Below are 19356 nucleotides of genomic sequence, written 5' to 3'. Positions count from 1 at the left end.
GTGGAAGCTAGAACAAAAGAAGAGAATGAAGGAGAGGAAGATCAAATATCATAAAGATTTAAGGATGATCAGTAGAGTAGAAGAAGGAAAGAGGGAGGGAGAAGTGAGGGGAAGGGGGAGGAAATGTGGAAGGAACTTTAAAAAATAGTACTATGTGCAAATATACCAAAGGAATTTCACCCTTATATTTAAGTAGAAAGAACCAATCAAAACTAAATAAAATAGATAAGCAAAAGGAAGACCTGTAGACTACAGGAAGGAGGATAGGGGGAGGGAACAGGAGAAGAAAGAGAAGAGGAACTAATAACAAATTCTATGTATGTACAATTTTTGTCAGAATGAACTCAACTACTATGTATAACTATAATGCTCTAATTAAAAAAAAAATAAAAAAGTTGTTGGGCATGGTAGCACACACTAGTAATCCCAGAGACTCAGGAGGCTGAGGCTGAGACAGAAGGATGGCAAGTTAAGGTAAGCCTTAAAACCCTGTTTCAAAAATAAAAAATAAAAAGGGTTGGGATTCTAGCTCAGTGACTAAGCACCCCGAATTCAATACCTTGTACAAAAAAAGGTTATTATCTGTGAAGTATAAAGTAAAAAGAGAAAAATGATATAACAGATAAAATAGATTTGATTAACCCAAAAGAAAATAGAAAAAAGGAATTTAAAAACTGAGATAGAAGCTGGGCATGGTGATGCATGCCTGTAATCCCAGTAGCATGGGAAGCTGAGGCAGGAGGATCATGAGTTCAAAGCCAGCCTCAACAAAAGTGAGGCACTTAGCAATTCAGTGAGTCCCTGTCTCTAAATAAAATACAAAATAGGGCTGGGGATGTGGCTCAGTGGTTGAGTGCCCTGGAGTTAAATTCCTGGTAACAAAAAAAAAAAAGCCAGGATATAGCTCAGTGGCAGAGCACTTGCCTCACATGTTGGAGATCCAAGTTTCAAACCCCAGTACCATCAAAGGAAAGAAAAAGTTAACCCTGACATTAACACAAATTGACTGATTGCAAAGACTTGTAATATGGATAAGGGGGAGGAGGGAGAGAAAACAAACTCTCAAACAAGGTTATTACCATAGATCCTACAAACATTAAAATGAATATGAGCCAGGCCTAGTGGTGCACACCTGTAATCCCAGCAGCTCAAGAGGCTGAACCAAGGATTTCAAGTTCAAAGCCAGCCCTGACAACTTAGCAAAGCCCTAAGAAACTTAGCAAGATCTTATCCTAAAATAAAAAATAAAAAAGGGCTGAGAATATGGCTCAGTGATTAAGTGACTCTGGGTTCAATCCCCAGTACTAAAAGGAAAAATAAAGATAAATAAGTAATGAGATAGCATGAAATCTGATGCCTGAAGCATTAAAACTGTTACAAGAAATTGAAACTTTTTTTTTAAGGATAGGGTCTAATTGTAAACTCCTAGGCAAAATCAATTCTCCTGCCTCAGTCTCCTAAATATGGGAAGACAGGCACATGCCATTGTGCCCAGTTGTAACTGAAAATCGGAATGCCCTAAATGATACTTTAAAAATTGAATTTATAATCTAAAGTCTTCCTCCAAAGAAAATCATCTGATTAGATGATTTTACTAGTGAATTCTATCAAATGTTAAAGGAGAAATAATATTAATCTTAAATTCTTTCAGAAAGCAGACAAGGGAACATTTTCCAACACATTTTCTATAATCCTTATACCAAAATAAGACAAAGACATTAAAAAAAAATTACAAGGGGGAATGGGGTTGTGGCTCAGCAACAGAGTGCTTGCCTAGCACAGGTGAAGCCCTGGGTTCGATCCTCAGCACCACATAAATAAGTAAGCAAGTAAATAAATAAATATTGTGTTCAACTACAACTGAAAATATATATATAAAAAAATTACAAGGGCTAGAGATATGACTCAGAAGTACAGCACACACTTAGCATGTAGAAGGCCCTGAATTCAATCCCCAGCATTTCAGAATAAAAGGAAACAAACAAACAAAAAAATACAAACCATTAACAAACAAACAAACAAAAAAATACAAACCAATATTCTTCTCATGAACAAAATTAGAAAAAAATCTCAAAATGAGCTGGGCATGGTGGCACATGCCTGTAATTCCAGGGACTTGGGAGGCTGAGACAGGAGGATTACAAGTTCAAAGTCAGCCTTAGCAATTTAGCAAGGTCATAAGCAACCTACTGAGATCCTGTCTCAAAATAAAGAATAAAAAGGGGTGGGCATATGGCTCGGTGGTTAAGCACCACTGGCTTCAATTTCTGATACAAAAAAAAAAAAACATAATAAGCAGTTTCTGATCTCTTGAAGAAATGCAGTAATGCAGCGAGGAAGGATATTTCATCATACTGTACAATGCACCTTACATAATGTGCCCAGGCAACCAATCAATGTCTAATCTGGTTCTAGAGGGAAAAATGATCTTTCCTATTGGCAATTTTTTATTAATGTAATGAATATGATAGGGTGGGAAATGAAGGCCAAAGACCATGACTGGGTAATGTACTACAGCAACAGAGTAATAGCATGCAGAGGCTCTCCAATTCAGGAAACATGTATGAAGAAAAAGTCCTCCCAGGAATGTTACAGCTATATTGACATCACTGCTACTGCTAACAATGCCATTCTTTTCTTTATGCTGTCCTAGAAAATTTAGTAATATATTTTGGGTTCCAAAGGCTACTCTTAAGGATAGGAATAGAGCTCAATGGTAGAGCTCTTGCCCAGTATGCACAAGGCATTAAATTAAATCCCCTCCATTACCACCAAAAATGGTGTTCTTATATATTTATCTTCTTTTTTCATTCATTGTCCAACTCTTATTTAATTTCAGTAACTTTACTAATACACCCTCAAGTCCATGAGAAACTTGATCAAATACATGAGAGACTTGATCAAATTAAGTAGAGTAATACTAAAAAAGATTTTACCAATGATAGAATTGAGAAATATTGCTTTACTTCTCAGGCGATAAAGGGAAAATGTAACATAAACATCACTGTGAAAATCAAGAATTATGAATAAAACCAAAGTTTAAAAAAATTTAGCAACTTTTGAGTTTTTCTAATCAACAAATATTATGAGTTTACTTTACCTTAATTTCTATCCTTGCTCTGTGAGGAAACAGTTGTCCAATCATCGAAAAGTCAGTTCCTACCATGCTGATGGCTAAAAAGAACATATCTGTTTCTGTAAAAATTAGATAGAGAATCACTAAAAAGTATTTTCAGAGGAAAGAAATCTTACATAGCACATATTATGAGTTAAAAATAAATTCCACAGTACTTTCTTATTGAAAAAAAGAGTCATGGAATATCTAAACAAATATCTTGAAACATTAAAAGGGGGGGTAGAATAAGAAATTTTTATGCTCATACCAAACCAGCCAGAATTTTTTTTTTTTTTGGCACAGAGGCTTGAATCCATGGGTGCTTTAACACTGAGCCACATTCCCAGCCTTTTTTATTTTATTTTACACTGACTTTATTTATTTTTATGTGGTATTGGGGCTCAAACCCAGTTCGTCACACATGCTAAGCAAACGTTCTACCACTGAGCTACAACTCCAGCCCTTATTTTTTATTTTGAGACAGGGTCTCCCTAAGTTGCTTAGGGCCTTGCTAGGTTGCTGAGGCTGGCCTTGAATTTGTAATCCTCCCATTTCAGCTTCCCAAGTCTCTGGGAGTATAGTCATGCTCCACTGCACCCAGCCAGAATTTTTTAATAAGACATTGTTCTCTGGTCTCATTCAAAACACCTTGAAGAAAACTGTCAAGTCATAGCCAGAAATGGGTATGTGTGCAACTAAGATGTCCTAAGTCCTACATAAAAAAGTAGCTAAAAATAAAAAATAAAAATACATGAGAAACTTGATACAAGTCACCTCAGGAGAATAGGAATAGGGTAGTCAGAGAAAGGAAGTAAAGACTCTTTCCTTCTGCTCTATATCCTTCTGTCATATTTGAATTTCTTCCCAAAACTCTATTGTTTATATAATAAAAAGTAAATAATAAGCATCACCATGCAATAGGTACTATATACTTTAACAGCCTAACTTTTATCTATAATAACTTTAGGGGGCTGGGGATATAGTTCAGTGGTAGCATGCCTAGCACACATGAAGTCCTTGGTTCAACTCCCTAGCACACAGGAGGGGGAAAAAATAGAATCTTTACTAGTTAAATTATCTTAAGTAGAATAATGACCATTAGAAATGTTGATTTTTTTTCATTTAAATGGTATTTCTTTGTAGTAGAATTTGACACAGGAAGATTTCAGACAAAATGACCAAAGAACTAATTCTTCAAAAGATTTCTAATTTAAAACCAGGAAGGGTTGGGATTGTGGCTCAGCGGTAGAGCACTCGCCTCGCATGTGCGAGACCCTGGGTTCAATCATCAGCACCACATAAAAATAAATAAGTGAAATAAAGGTATGTGTTCAACTACAACTCAAAAATAAACATTTGAAAAAAAACAAATCCAGGGATATAGTTCCACAGTAGGAGCAGGTGGGAGGAGTCAATAAAATTTGCTGAACAGAAAACAACATGGTAGTTTACATTTCACTTAGCTTAAGAGAGATTTGATTTAAGCCAGAAATATAGTTTATTTCAAGTAGGAACTTAAACAATTTTTAATGAAAATTTGTTACCTTTATTGGACCATGGCTTAGAATAATAATTTTTTCTAAAGCTGGAATATGTAGTTGTAGAACCACGCTCAAATATAGGATCATTTTCCTCAACAACACAGGGGCCTTTTGTCCTTAAAACTTCTACAGTTAAACTGAAAGAAACACATTTTCAAACAGAGCCAAAATAAAAACAAGTAAAAAGACAAATAGTAGATGAGATTTAAACAGCTATACTTTAGAAGTATACTATGCATTTGAACAAAAATGACAATAATATGTATTTGAAATACGTAGATATTCAGACATACATACTTACTGACTAACGAATTGTTATTTATAATGTGATTACCAAGAAGTATAAATAAGTACCAATCTGTTTTCAAAATCCATAACAATAATATAAAATTGAGAAAATAACTTTGGGGCAACTAAGCTAGGCATGGTAGCACACATCTGTAATTCCAACAACTCAGTAACCTAAAGTAAAAGGATCACTACTTTGAGGCCAGCAATTTAGTGAGATCCTATTCCAATATAAAATAATTAGGGATATATCCCATGGCAGAGTAACCCTGGATTCAATCTCCAGTATCAGAGAAGAAAAAAAATAAAAGGCCAGCTATAGGGTCACACACCTGTAATCCCAATGGCTTGGGAGGCTGAGGCAGGAGGATCATCAGTTAAAAACTAGCTTCAGCAACTTAGCAATGCCCTAAGCAATTTAGCAAAACAATATCTCAAAAGAAAAAAATAAAAAGGGTTGGGGATGTGGCTCAGTATTTTTGAGGCACCTAAAAAATATTTTTTGTTGCCTTCTGTATGCCTCTTATAGGCTATACATATTTATTATGCTAGGCATTATGAGAATATTGATAAATATAAGCATTTTATATTTTACATGCGTGCAAACAAAGCAGTTAAATACATTTTTAACTCTTTATCAACCAGTAAACTCACCATCACAAACTAATGGAAAAAAGCAAACAAAATTATTACTATTATTACTAGCACTATTACATTCATGTTTCATCAGCATAGTTTTTTTTTTTAACTATTATTAGTATTTTTTACTTTATTTTATCTGTTTATTTTTATATGATGTCAGGGATGGAACCCAAGGCTTCACACATGCTGGGCAAGTGCTCTACCACTGAGCCAATACCCTGGCCCCATCATCATCATAGTTTTATTATTGGTGTTTTTTGGTTGGGGTTTTGTTTTGTTTTTTTTTAAAGTAGTGGGGATTAAATCTGGGATGCTTTACTACTGAGCTACATTTCTAGCCATTTTTTTCCCCCACGCTTTTTCACTGGTGCATTATAGCTATACATAGTGATGGGATTTGTTGTTACATATTCACACATGCACACTCTGGTCCTTTTTATTTTTTTTAATTTTTTTTTGAGAGGGTACCCAGTATTGAACTCAGAGGCACTCAACCACTGAGCCACATCCCCATTCCTGTTTTGTATTTTATTTAGACAGGGTCTCACTGAGTTGATTAGGGCCTCACTAATTTGCTGAGGCTGGTTTTGATCCTCCTGACGCAGCCTCCCAAGCTGCTGGGCCTTTTTTACTTTTTTTTTTTTTTTTTGGTACTGGGGATTGAACTCAGGGGCACTCAACCACTAAGGTACATCCCCAGCCCTATTTTGTATTTTATTTCGAGACAGGGTCTTACTGATTTGGTTAGTGACTCACCATTGCTGAGGCGGGCTTTGAATTCACGATCCTCCTGTCTCAGCCTCCTGAGATGCTGGGATTACAAGCATGCACCTCGGAACATGGCTGGGCCTTTTTATTTTTTGAGACAGGGTCTTACTAAGTTACTGAGGTTGGGTTCAAACTTGTGATCCTCCTGCCTTAGTTTCCAGAGTTGCTGGGATTACAAACACCATCACACCACCCAAATTTAAATGCTATAAAATTTTTTACTAAACCAAAAGCAATAATGCATGCCTATAATTTTAGCTATTTGGGAAACTGAAACAGGAAGATGCAAGTTCACAGTCAGCCTCAGCAACTTAACAAAGCCCTACACAACTAAGCAAGACCCTGTTTCAAAAATAAAAAGGTCTGGGAACATAGCTCAGTGGTAGATATACTGCATTCAATTCCCAGTACCAAAAACAATAAAAAATTCAAAAAGAGCTCAGTGGTAGAAGGTATCTGGGTTAAATTCCCAGTACCGGGGAGAGGGAAAAAAAATTATTTTTATTAATTAGGCAAGAAACTTCTCATTTTTTTCATATTTACTAACTTATTAATATAGCATATCCTCTTTAAAAAATACACTTTAGAAAGAAAACTGAATTCTGCAATGCCAAACTGAGAAATTTAATTTTATAACTGTGAAAGTGGAGAGTAAACAAAATCTCACCTTAACAAAACTCCTAAAATGTCAAACCTTTCTCATTGTATATCCATTATTTATCATCGTATACCAGAATATGGTATTAATTAATTACATGAAAACTTGAATACTGACTTCAAGATTAAGTTAATTCCAGAAATCTATTCTCAGTGGAGAACAGCATATAATTAGTTTAGCAGCTCAGCTCAATTACCAGTAAGGTTAGTAAAACAATGGTGTTAAGACAAATGTATGACAGAACAACAGTATCATCTCATACAAAACACATAAAAATTGCTAAAAATGAACTGGGCAGGGTGCACATGCCTATAATCCCAGCTACTGAGCAAGCTGGGGCAGGAGGATTCCGCGTTTGAGGTCAACCTGAGCAATTTAGAAGGCCCTCCTCTCAAAACAAAAGAAACAAACAAAAAAAGCTACAAGTTTTGAATTAATGTAACCCACTTTTCTGATTATAGCATTCAGGATATAAGGATAAACACTGTGGTATAAGTGATAATGACAGATTCAGAAACAGGATCCCTCTTTTTAAATAAAGCATGCTTTTTCTGGTGAAACCATAACAAATCTCTAACTTACCTTTCTTCATCCAAAATAATAGAACCATCCTCTGCCACTTTTACTCGAGGAACCAGCAATGGCCCATCATCTGTCTCTTCTTGCATTTCTTCATTATCTTCAACATCAAGCGTGCTCTTATTTTCCTGCCTACTAAATGTAAAGATAAGTTAATTCACATAGCTTAGAGAAGTATTTCTTGGGACAGAAGTGTGACTCAGTAGTAGCACACATGCTTAGCAGGCCCAGGGCCCTGGGTTTAATTCCCAGCAACAAAATTAAATACATTAATTGATTAATTAAAGAGAAATAAATGCTCATCTTTCCTACTTCAACACAGTATTAATACAAACCATCCGGTTATTATGGAATTAACAATAATAATCCTTACAGTTACTTAGCACTTGGTTCCAGAACATTTAATTAACTCTTTAGTATTTTCATACTCACTTAAGCCTTAGAGAAAATAGAAAACTTACGCTCTAGATTACACAACAGTAAGGACAGTAAGGATAGAACAAAAAGCCAAATAGGCTTTTTTTTTCTTTTTTTTAGAAAGCTATGTGTATGTATATATTTTTATTAGATTTTAATTTTAGCTGATACAGAAAAACATGAAAATTGTACATATTAATGGGGGTACCATCTACATGATGTTTCAATATGTGTATATGCACTGTCTAAATCAGGTTAAACAAAAACATTTATCATTTCTTTATGTTGAAAATTTTCAAATCCTTCTAGGCAAGTGTGGTAGGTGGCATATGCTTATAATCCCATCTACTCAGGAGGCTCAGATAGAAGGATGAAGAGTTCAAGGCCAGCCAGGGCAACATGGCAAAACCTTATCTCAAAAAAAAGAATCCTTCTTAAAGCTTTTTGAAATATACAGTACATAACTATTAGTTATCTATAGCTACCCTACTGTGCAATAGCACACCAGATTATCTTGCTTCTAACTTTTAGTTTTTCAAATAACGATTCCAAATTCCACACACTTTCCAATCTACTACACTGTTGGATATGTTTTATTGAAGTCAACATAAATTATAAACCTGTGAAGCATAAACTATTTTTAAAGCTTCAGAAATGTACTTTAAACATTATGCATCCTAGGCAAAATAATAAGCTTACTTAACCCTTGAAGTGATAGCTCTAAAACTGTTTTAATGTTTCTGCTAAATTTCAACAATCCTTCAATTTAAAATATACAGCTACTTGGGCTGGGAGGTAGCTCAGTAGCAGAGTACTTGGCATAACATGTGATTAGGCCTTGAGTTTGATCCCCAGCCCCACAAAAAAAAAAAAAAAAGAAAGAAAGAAAATACCAATAACTTCCTAAAAAGGTCTTTTGGTGGAATTTCTTCAGAATAAACTAACATGATAGTTTTGAATGTGAAAAGCATAGGGAGCTTGTGCTTATACAGACTACATCTAGTGGCATCAAAACTAAACTTATTGGGGCTGGGTATGTGGCTCAAGTGGTAGCACGCTCGCCTGGCATGCGTGCAGCCCGGGTTCGATTCTCAGCACCACGTACAAACAAAGATGTTGTGTCCGCCGATAACTAAAAAATAAATATCAAAAAATTCTCTCTCTATCTCTCTCTCCTCTCTCACTCTCTCTTTAAAAAAAAAAAAAAAAACTAAACCTATTGCCAGGCATGGTGGCACACACCTGTAATCCTAGCAGCTTGGGAGGCTGAGACAGGAAGATCACTAGTTCAAAGCTAGCCTCAGCAAAAGCAAGGTGCTAAGCAACTCAGTGAGACCCTGTCTCTAAATAAAATACAAAATAGGGATGGGGATGTGGCTCAATGGTCAAGTGCCCCCAAGTTCAATCCCTGGTACCAAAAAAAAAAAACCAAAAAAAAAAAAAAAAAATCAAACGAAACCTATTGCAGGACAGTGTATATAGGATGCTAATTTTAATGTTTAAAAGAAAAAGAAGCTAGGCTTAATCAGAGGTAGAAGAATTTTTATAATATTCATTTTTGTTCCTTTTGAGTTCTGTATCATACAAAAATTATTTTTCTAAAACAACAATAAAAAAAGCTTTCTTATTCTAACAGCTTTAACTTAATTAACATCATAATACTGGTCAGTTATATGTGCATAACTGACCAGCTATATATGCATTACACAAATAGTGTGGGATTTTCAAGCTCATTTAAGTAAAAGTCACTTTTATTCATAGGTGAGTCTATTTTAAAAATTCAAACAAGGCTAGTAGTGTAGTTCAGTAGCAAAGCATCTGCCCAGAACACACATGACCCTGGGTTCCATCCCCTGCACTACAAAAAAATAAATACAAAGATCCAGTCAAGCCAAGCGTAGGAGGCTGAGGGAGGAGTATCACAAGTTTGAGGCCAACTTCAGCAACTTAGCAAAGTCCTAAGCAACTCAGCAAGACCCTATCTCAAAATAAAAAAAAAAAAAAAAGGGCTGGAGCCATGCATGGTGATGCACATCTATAATCCCAGCATCTCGGGAAGCTGAGGTGGGAGGATTTCAAGTTTAAGGCTAGCCTCAGCGATTTAGCAAGCCCCTAAGCAACTTAGGGAGACCCTATCTCAAAATAAAAATTTAAAAAGGGCTGGGGATTTAGCCCAGTAGTAAAGTGCCCCTGGGTTCAATCATTTCTTTTTTAAAAAAATTTTCCTTTAGAGAACTTTCTCTATTTTTAAATTAACTGCTTATTTAATTAGAAGACTGAAAAGAAAAATCTAGACACAGACCTCAAAATCATTTCATTTTTTTGAAAAGATATTCCCATAATAGAATATATTCAAAAAAGAATAAGATGGAATACTTACTCTCTTGACTGGACGGGAGTCAATGACTTTTCAGTTTTCTTTTCTTGTTCTAGTGAAGAACTATTAAACACAAATAACAATACTTTTTAATGACTGAATTTATGTTTTGCCAATTCTATCTGTAAGCAAGAAGAAAATTAACTTCTATGTGTTTTCTCAAAGATATAATAAACCATAGGACTTCATTAATAATGGCACAGTTTAACAATCAATTTTTCAGTCACAGCTGGGGTTTTAGCTCAGTGTATATTTAGTATGCTTAAATCCCTGGGTTCAATCCTCAACACAGGAAACAGGAAAGGGAAAAGAAGGGAAAGAAAGAAAAGGGAAGGAGGGAGGAAAAAAAATTTTCAGTCAAAAATTTGTAATCAAGTACAAATAATCTGTTAGGTTCATGCTCTTAGTAATTCCTGATTCCTTAATAAAGGGAGGCTCCCAATCCTGAAACATAAAAATACATACATAGCTTGTCTTCAATGTGTGTATGTCAAGCAACTCAAAATCTAGGTTTCTGGCCCTTCCTTCAACTGGGTCAAACACTTGGTGAACCCCAAAAGGTCCTACTAAAAAATATGCTACCTCTATCAGCTAAACTATCAACAACAATGACCAGATTTATTTAGAAGACTTCTGTCCCCAACCCCAACCAAGACTTTGAAGCTTTATTCTTGGAAGATTTGCTAATCAAACAACCATTGAATTTAATCAAGATGTACTGCTTAAAATCTTAGATAGCTCCTTTAGATTAGGTTATAGTACATAATAAAGAGAAATTGCAACCTTGATTATAGAAAAGTTGCCTAACTGGTTTTACTACATCCTGTTAATTAATATAACAAAGGAAAGTTATTTTTCATATCATAGATAAAAAGTATCATTTGCCATCCCCAGAAAACAGTTAATTGCAATCACAGCTGGGGGTATAGCTCAGCAGTAGAGCACAAGCTTTCATACAAAGCAAGGCCCTGGATTCACTCCCCACACAAGGAAAAGGGAGGGGAAGGGAAGTGTGTCTTCTTTGTCATTATTTATACATTCAAAGATTTTTCAGATTTAACTTCAACTACTTTGATTTCTTTTCTTTTGTATATCAGAAAACTTTCTTTTAGGATCTTTACTCTTATGGTTGAGATACAGATTTTTTATATAGATTTTTCCCAGCATGAGGGGAGGGGAGGGGAGGGAAGAAATAAAACAGGCAAGAGGTACGGGACTATAATCCCAGTGACTCTAAAGGCTGACACAGGAGGATATCAAGTTCAAGGCCAACGTGGGCAACTTTTCCAAGACCCTGTCTCCAAACAAAAAAATGGGTTGGGGATGTAGCTCAGTGATGCTTAAGTGTGAAGTCGAGAGTTCAATCTCCAGTGCCACAGAAAGAAAAAAAGATCACTAATAGTTATCATAAAATCTTCAGTCACAGTATAACATATGTGCTACAAATTTTTTCAACATGCTTTTAGAAAACAAGAAACTATACTCTAAATGTGGTACTTAAATCACTACAAAGAAACTAAAACAAATGAATTTTACTTACGTCATTGGATTATTATCTGGCAGGTAATATATGAAGTCTCTCATAGTCATTTTTGAACGATCTGGTGGCCTCTGACTTTCATTTATAGCATATTTGTTTTTCCATTGTTTCTATATATACAAACACACAGATCCACTTTTATTTTATAAATATAGAAGGATTTCAAATGTACTATAGTCAAATATATGGACCACTATTACATTCATTCCAAGAGTTTTAATATTATTCCTATTCTGATTATATCTAATTTTAGGGAAAAAATTATGAGCTGAATATTAAAAAATTGTAGCACATTACCCATAATAGTTTTTAGTTTTTAAAATCTAAAGTGATTGGGACTGGATGAAAGTTCAATGTACAAAAGTCTGCTCACTGGAGCTGGGTGTAGCTTTGCAGTAGAATGCTTGCCTATCTATCATGCATGAGGCCCTGGATTCAATCTCTAGTACAGAGGGGGGAAAAAAAATGCTGACATTTGGTGGACACTTAATATTTTCAACAGAATTTTTTTTTTTAAAAGATGGGGTCTCACCGTGATGCCCAGGTTGGACTCAAACTCACAATCCTCCCACCTCGGCCTTCCAAATAGCTGGGATTACAGGCATGCACCACCACACCAGCACTTACTATTTTCTAGACTTAAGTTTAAATATGTTTCACATGTATTAATTCATTTAATGTTCACAATCCTTCAATGAGGTAGATGCTATTATTGGTCCTATTTTACAAATGAGAAAATAGACATAGAAAGATCAATTAAACTGCCCAACATCACATAGCTAAGACTCAAAGCCTAAGTATCTAACTCCAGAGCCAGCATGCTTCACCACTATTACCATGTCCTTCCAGGGGAAAAAAAAAATCAGTTTTCAAGATTATAAAGAACATGGACTCTACTATATGCATTGCACAAATATTTCCCATTTGTAATTTTCCACACAGTTAACTTAGAAAAATTGCCAATTCATATTGCTCAACCATGTTAATCTTAATTCAAATACCTTTATCTTAACAAAAATAAATATACAGCATGTCACATGGATATCTTTATATGAAAAATCCGATTCAAGGTTAATTTTACAAATATGCCTATGTATCTATCTATATGTTCTTATAAAACTTTTACTTGTTGCCCTCACTAAAAACAAAGAGGAATGATACTGGCCAAATTATATTGTACATACATAAATATATAGCAAATCCCATCATTACATACAACTATAATGCACCAATAAAAAAATAGAAAAAAAATAAAAAACATAATTAAATGAAGTACATAAAAATTTTTATTAGTTGACTATGAAGTTCAACATACTTCTCAATCATCTATTAACAAAAGGAGATGTTATTTTGGTTTTGCTACAGATGCTTATTTTTCTTCCAAATGATGCCATACTAACCTAAAAACAGAAATCTAGCAAGCAACATTGAAATTGGGATTTTCCTCCCTTACCTTCTCTTTTCTCAATTCTTCTTTTAACATTTCCCTCAGTTTCTGGGCTTTATATATTCGGTATCTGTCTGAGCATGGCTGTTTCTCTTTTGTTGGAATGGGGTTTGGCTGTGGAGCATCTTGATTAACTGTAGATAAGGGATGAGACTGTGAAGGAACACTGACACTAGGCTTAACCAAACTAGAAGTACTTGATATTCGCTTTCTTCTCTGTGAAACAGTGGAGGACAATTTGCTGGATTCTTCAACATTATTTTCACCACCAATCTTCTCATCACTGTTGAAATTTAAAAGACAGAGAGAAAGAAAGAAAAGAAAAACGAACACCATGAATCTTCTTTCGTATGTCCTAGTTTTAAAACCTAGTCTGATAAAAATCCAAAACACTAAAGTCTCATTATTAAAAAAAGAATTAATGGGGGTCTAGGGGTACAATTCAGTGGTAGAGAATGTGCAAGACCCTGGGTTCACATTAGCATGTCCAATGACTTAAGATTTATGCTGATTACTATAAGTTTTGTTTAAAATCTTTTAAACTTATATAAATTCTAATGAATACTGTTAATCTTTTCAAATATTATGTACCTAAGCTCAGCAGACAACATAATTATATGCTAGTTTCCTCAAAGCAAACAAAAACCTAAGTTTTTACAGAACAAACTTAATCAACCTACTTTGAATAACTGAGGATTTTGTTTTAAGACTTAACTTTTTTGTTTTATGTTTCTGTTTTACATATGATGCTGAGATGGAACCCAAGGCCTCGTGCATGGCAGACAGAGAGGTTTCTTTTCAAATACAGTCTATACATCACTTTGACATCTCCCTAAATTGGTTTAAATTATTGGCACTATATCAACATGAGATCAGTCAAAGCAAATACACAAAACTTCAAACTTATAAAATATTTGTATTGCAGTATTTGAAGACATACATTTAACCTCATTAGCCAAACCAAATTCCTTTTTTTGTTAGTTTTTGTTTTGTTTTGTTTGTACCAGGGATTGAACCCAGGGGTGCTTAACCACTGAGCCACATCTCTGGTCCTTTTTATGTTTTTGAGACAGAATCTCATTAAGTTGCTTACTGCCTTGCTAAGTTGCTGAAGCTGGCCTTGTACTTGCAATCCTCCCGCCTCAGCCTCCTGAGCTGTTAGGATTACAGGTGTATGCCACTGCACCAGACTCAAACCAAATGCTATTTGGAGCAGAAATCATTTATTCTTTTTCAGGTACAACTCTACTTACACAGCCGAAATATTCAGTCACTTTGAAATTCATATTAGATATGGTACAGATAAGACATAAATAATTCAAGAATGCCCTAAAAACAAATCAAATCAAGAAAAGACAAGAGGGTGAAAGTTGGATAGAATGAATTACTTCTAATATACTATAACACAGTCAGGTGATAATATAATTGTAGGGTTAATAATAATTTTATATCTCAAAATAGCTAGTAGAGAGAATTTGAAATGTTCCAAAGACAAAGAAACACTTTTGAAGTGATGGATACACATTGATCTGATCTGATCATTACACATTGAATACATGTACTGAAACATCACACTGTACCCTATAAATATGTACAATTATTATGTAACAATTAATTTTCTTAATATTAAAAAGAAAAAAAGGGGCCAGGGATGTAGCTCAGTGGTAAGAGTGCTTGCCCCAGCATATGTGAGGCCCTGGTCTTGATCCCCACAACCACAAAATAAGAGAAGAAAAAAAACAAAAAACTTTTTTCATATTTTATAATTGGTTTTTATATAAAAGTGCAAAATGCTTTAACCTATGGAATAACCTTTCCAGGAAGTTTCCAGTTTAAATTCTTATCTCAGGCTGAAGAGGTAACTGGTAGCAGAGTGCCTGCCCAGCATGTTCAAGGACCTGGGTTGGATCCCCAGCACCAACCGCTGCCCACTCCCCCCAAAATCTTATCTCAGCCCTTATAGAAATGATATATGCATCATCTGCATTTTGCCCAACTATGTTGAATGCATAATGGCAGAATATACACCCTATCAATTTTTACAACTAGCAAAAACGCCCACACACAAAAATATGCAGTTCAAAAACAAAATATATTTTTTCATATACTTGTTGATTGATTGTATGTCCTCCTCTGAGAAATTTCTGTTCAGGTCCTTGGCCCATTTGTTGATTGGGTTATTCGTTATCTCATTGTCTAATTTTTTTAGTTCTTTGTATATTCTGGATATTAGGGCTCTGTCTGAAGTGTGAGGAGTAAAGATTTGTTCCCAGGACGTAGGCTCCCTATTTACCTCTCTTATTGTTTCTTTTGCTGAGAAAAAACTTTTTAGTTTGAGTAAGTCCCATTTGTTGATTCTAGTTATTAACTGTTGTGCTATGGGTGTCCTATTGAGGAATTTGGAGCCCGACCCCACAGTATGTAGATCATAGCCAACTTTTTCTTCTATCAGACGCCATGTCTCTGATTTGATATCAAGTTCCTTGATCCACTTTGAGTTAACTTTTGTGCATGGCGAGAGAAAGGGATTCAGTTTCATTTTGTTGCAAATGGATTTCCAGTTTTCCCAACACCATTTGTTGAAGATGCTATCCTTCTTCCATTGCATGCTTTTAGCCCCTTTATCGAATATAAGATAGTTGTAGTTTTGTGGATTGGTTTCTGTGTCCTCTATTCTGTACCATTGGTCCACCCGCCTGTTTTGGTACCAGTACCATGCTGTTTTTGTTACTATTGCTCTGTAGTATAGCTCACCATCTCTAGCAGTCAGAGAAATGCAAATCAAAACCACCCTAAGATACCATCTCACTCCAGTAAGATTGGCAGCCATTAGGAAGTCAAACAGCAACAAGTGCTGGCGAGGATGTGGGGAAAAGGGTACTCTTGTACATTGCTGGTGGGACTGCAAATTGGTGCGGCCAATTTGGAAAGCAGTATGGAGATTTCTTGGAAAGCTCGGAATGGAACCACCATTTGATCCAGCTATTCCCCTACTCGGTCTATTCCCTAAAGACCTAAAAAGAGCACACTATAGGGACACTGCTACATCCATGTTCATAGCAGCACAATTCACAATAGCAAGACTGTGGAACCAACCTAGATGCCCTTCAATAGACGAATGGATAAAAAAAATGTGGCATTTATACACAATGGAGTATTACTCTGCATTAAGAAATGACAAAATCATAGAATTTGGAGGGAAATGGATGGCATTAGAGCAGATTATGCTAAGTGAAGCTAGCCAATCCCTTAAAAACAAATGCCAAATGTCTTCTTTGATATAAGGAGAGTAGCTAAGAACAGAGTAGGGACAAAGAGCATGAGAAGAAGATTAACATTAAACAGGGATGAGAGGTGGGAGGGAAAGGGAGAGAGAAGGGAAATTGCATGGAAATGGAAGGAGACCCTCAGGGGTATACAAAATTACATACAAGAGGAAGTGAGGGGAAAGGAGGAAAAATATAAGGGGGAGAAATGAATTACAGTAGAGGGGGTAGAGAGAGAAGAGGGGAGGGGAGGGGGGAGGGGGGATAGTAGAGGATAGGAAAGGCAGCAGAATACAACAGACACCAGAATGGCAATATGTAAATCAATGGTTGTGCAACTGATGTGATTCTGCAATCTGTATATGGGGTAAAAATGGGAGCGCATATCCCACTTGAATCAAAGTGTGAAATATGATATATCAAGAACCATGTAATGTTTTGAACAACCTACAATAAAAATTAATTAAAAAAAAAAAAAAAAACAAAATATACTCCTTTATTTAAATTCTAAGAAATGAATTAAATACTCTAGATCATAAATGTCTCAGGACTACAGTCTGAGACCTATAACAATAATTTATTAAATTATTAATCATCATGCATTCCTACACTGTTAATCAAATCTCTCAAAACTTTATTAATTTAGCAGTAAGAGGTATTGTATCTCCATTTTAAGGAGAAATTTTAAATCAGATTCATGTAAAAAACTTGGAAATAACTGAGCATCAATGAACTATCAAAATAAACACCCTATAACTAGCACCAGCTTACTAGAGTAAGTTGTGCTCCCACAAAGGAAAATGTTCACCTTTTTGTCACAATATGAACAAAATTTGTACCAACTCACTGGCACTTAACAGGGCTGGTTTTCTACTATTTCCTTCTACATACAATATAAAAACAGAGACCACCTTATTAACCTGGCAGGTTTTTAATTTAATTACTTTCCACTGTCACCCTTTCTTAAAACTGAGAACTTTGGCCAGTGCCTGGGCACACCTGCAATCAGGAGGATAGCGAGTTCAAAGCCAGCCGCAGCAGAAGTGAGGCACTAGACAACTCGGTGACACAAAACAGGGCTGGGGATGTGGCTCGGTGATCCAGTGCCGCCGAGTTCTATCCCCGGTACCAAAAAAAAAAACAAAACGAAAAAGCAAAACTAAGAACTTTTATAGGGGAACTATTCTGGCCTGTGCTGTGCAAGTAAGTTATCTCTAATCTCCAAAATAACGCCCCCAAAGAAGATAATATTATCCTTATTTAGCAGAATAAATTTTGTCTAGGAAAAGTCTACTTAAATTGTTAAATTAAGTAAAAGAGTCCTTAATCCAAATGCGGTACACGACGCTAAAGCCATGATTCTAATAAAGTGCACCCCTCAAACCCAAAGCAAGCAACCGAAACTTCTTTCCTTGACACAAATCAGCAGAAGCAAAACAATCTGGGAACATAGCTCAGTGGCAGAGCGCTTGCCTAGCATGTGCGAGGCCCTGAGTTCGATCACCAACACCAGGAGAAACAAAAAAGCAATACTGGCATCTCCTTTTAAAAAATAAGTATTTTAAATTTTTTTTTAAATCACTCTCCTTGCAAAAAAAAACTTAAAAACTACGATAATTAAATTTTCAAGTGACAGCGTGGCTATTCTCCCTTCAGATTGCTATACTGGATTCCCATCACCACCAACTGGAAGACCAGGTCTCCTCGTGAACGTACAGATCCTGACGAAAGGTCAGAGGGACAAACTGCAGTTTAGAGTGGGTTCATCCAGACTCCGAAAGCAAGAGAGTACTCTTCTAATAATGTTCATCTGATCAGCTTCATTTTTCCTCTGCAAGCGCTTACCTGCTCCTAGGAGCCTTTTCTTGGGGCTCCGCTGCCCCGGATTCCGCCGCGGGCACATCTGTGGGCTCCACTGGCTTCGGAGAGGACTCCGCCGTAGGCTCCGGGGGCCTGGGGGACTCCTGGCCGCGCTGGGGATTGGGAGCGGTAGAGCCCCTGGCGCTTACACCAGGCCTGACATTCGGCTTCACGCTAAGGCGTGCCCTGCGGAACATGGCGGAGCCAGGGGGCCCGGGGAGGCGGCTCCACGGCCGCGCTAAGCCCCGAGCCCCGGCCGCTGCCCGAGAGGGGGCTAGGACCTACGCCCTCCCCACGAAGCCAGACCACCGGCCCCGCGGGCGGCTACCGCAGTTTCGTGCCCCCGCCGCCGCCACCTCTCTCCCACCACCGCCTCTTCTTCATGACCCTGCCACACTAATAGCTAAGTTTCTCCCTCCTCGCTGCTCCCCCGCCCTCAGAGGGCGCCGGAACTGACGCGTCATCAGGCAGCGCAGCTGACTGACGTCAGACTCAGGGCGCCGGGAGCCATGGCAACTGCCCAGAGCTTGGGTTACCTGTGAACCGGAATTTGAGAAACTAAGATGTGTGCTATTCTTTCTGCAGGCGTCCTTAGGAGTTGTTGAAAAGAGAGAAAGGAGGCCGAGTCGACTCCACAGCTCAAAGCCTTAAATTTTCCCCTCCCGGGGCTGGGAATCGAACCCAGGGCTTTCCGCTTGCTGAACATGCAATCTACCGCTAGGCTACCCCCTCAGCCCCCTCGACGAGGGGCTTAATGGAAACTAGTAAAATAACCGGCCAATTTTATTTTTAAAGGGTCTCCAAGAGCATTTAAGCATATGAGACCGGCGCCTGCACACCAGTATATGGGGATCCCCA

The 19356-nt window shown here is 36.8% G+C and overlaps 1 protein-coding gene across 9 annotated transcripts in view; it reads right to left on the bottom strand.

Annotated features, from left to right (window-relative positions):
* Positions 1 to 18840, bottom strand: part of Bdp1 (BDP1 general transcription factor IIIB subunit) — a 98153-nt gene extending 79313 nt beyond the window's left edge. For 6 of the 9 annotated variants that reach the window (XM_076857119.2, XM_076857122.2, XM_076857121.2 and 3 more), the window contains exons 1-7: positions 18484 to 18840; positions 13379 to 13655; positions 11926 to 12035; positions 10389 to 10448; positions 7595 to 7726; positions 4660 to 4793; positions 3101 to 3195 (exon numbers count right to left, since the gene is read on the bottom strand). In XM_076857119.2, the coding sequence (XP_076713234.2) occupies positions 3101 to 3195; positions 4660 to 4793; positions 7595 to 7726; positions 10389 to 10448; positions 11926 to 12035; positions 13379 to 13655; positions 18484 to 18695 (1020 nt within the window). In that variant the 5' untranslated portion in view covers positions 18696 to 18840. Of the gene's footprint in view, positions 1 to 3100; positions 3196 to 4659; positions 4794 to 7594; positions 7727 to 10388; positions 10449 to 11925; positions 12036 to 13378; positions 13656 to 18483 lie in introns of those variants that run through there. The other 3 variants (XM_076857120.2, XM_076857123.2, XM_076857124.2) reach the window with 3 other exon arrangements.
* Between the last annotated feature and the right edge of the window lie 516 nt (positions 18841 to 19356).

The sequence above is a fragment of the Callospermophilus lateralis genome, chromosome 5, assembly GCF_048772815.1.
Source record: "Callospermophilus lateralis isolate mCalLat2 chromosome 5, mCalLat2.hap1, whole genome shotgun sequence".
Taxonomy (NCBI): Eukaryota; Metazoa; Chordata; class Mammalia; order Rodentia; family Sciuridae; genus Callospermophilus; species Callospermophilus lateralis.
This window is presented reverse-complemented; position numbering and strand designations above follow the sequence as displayed.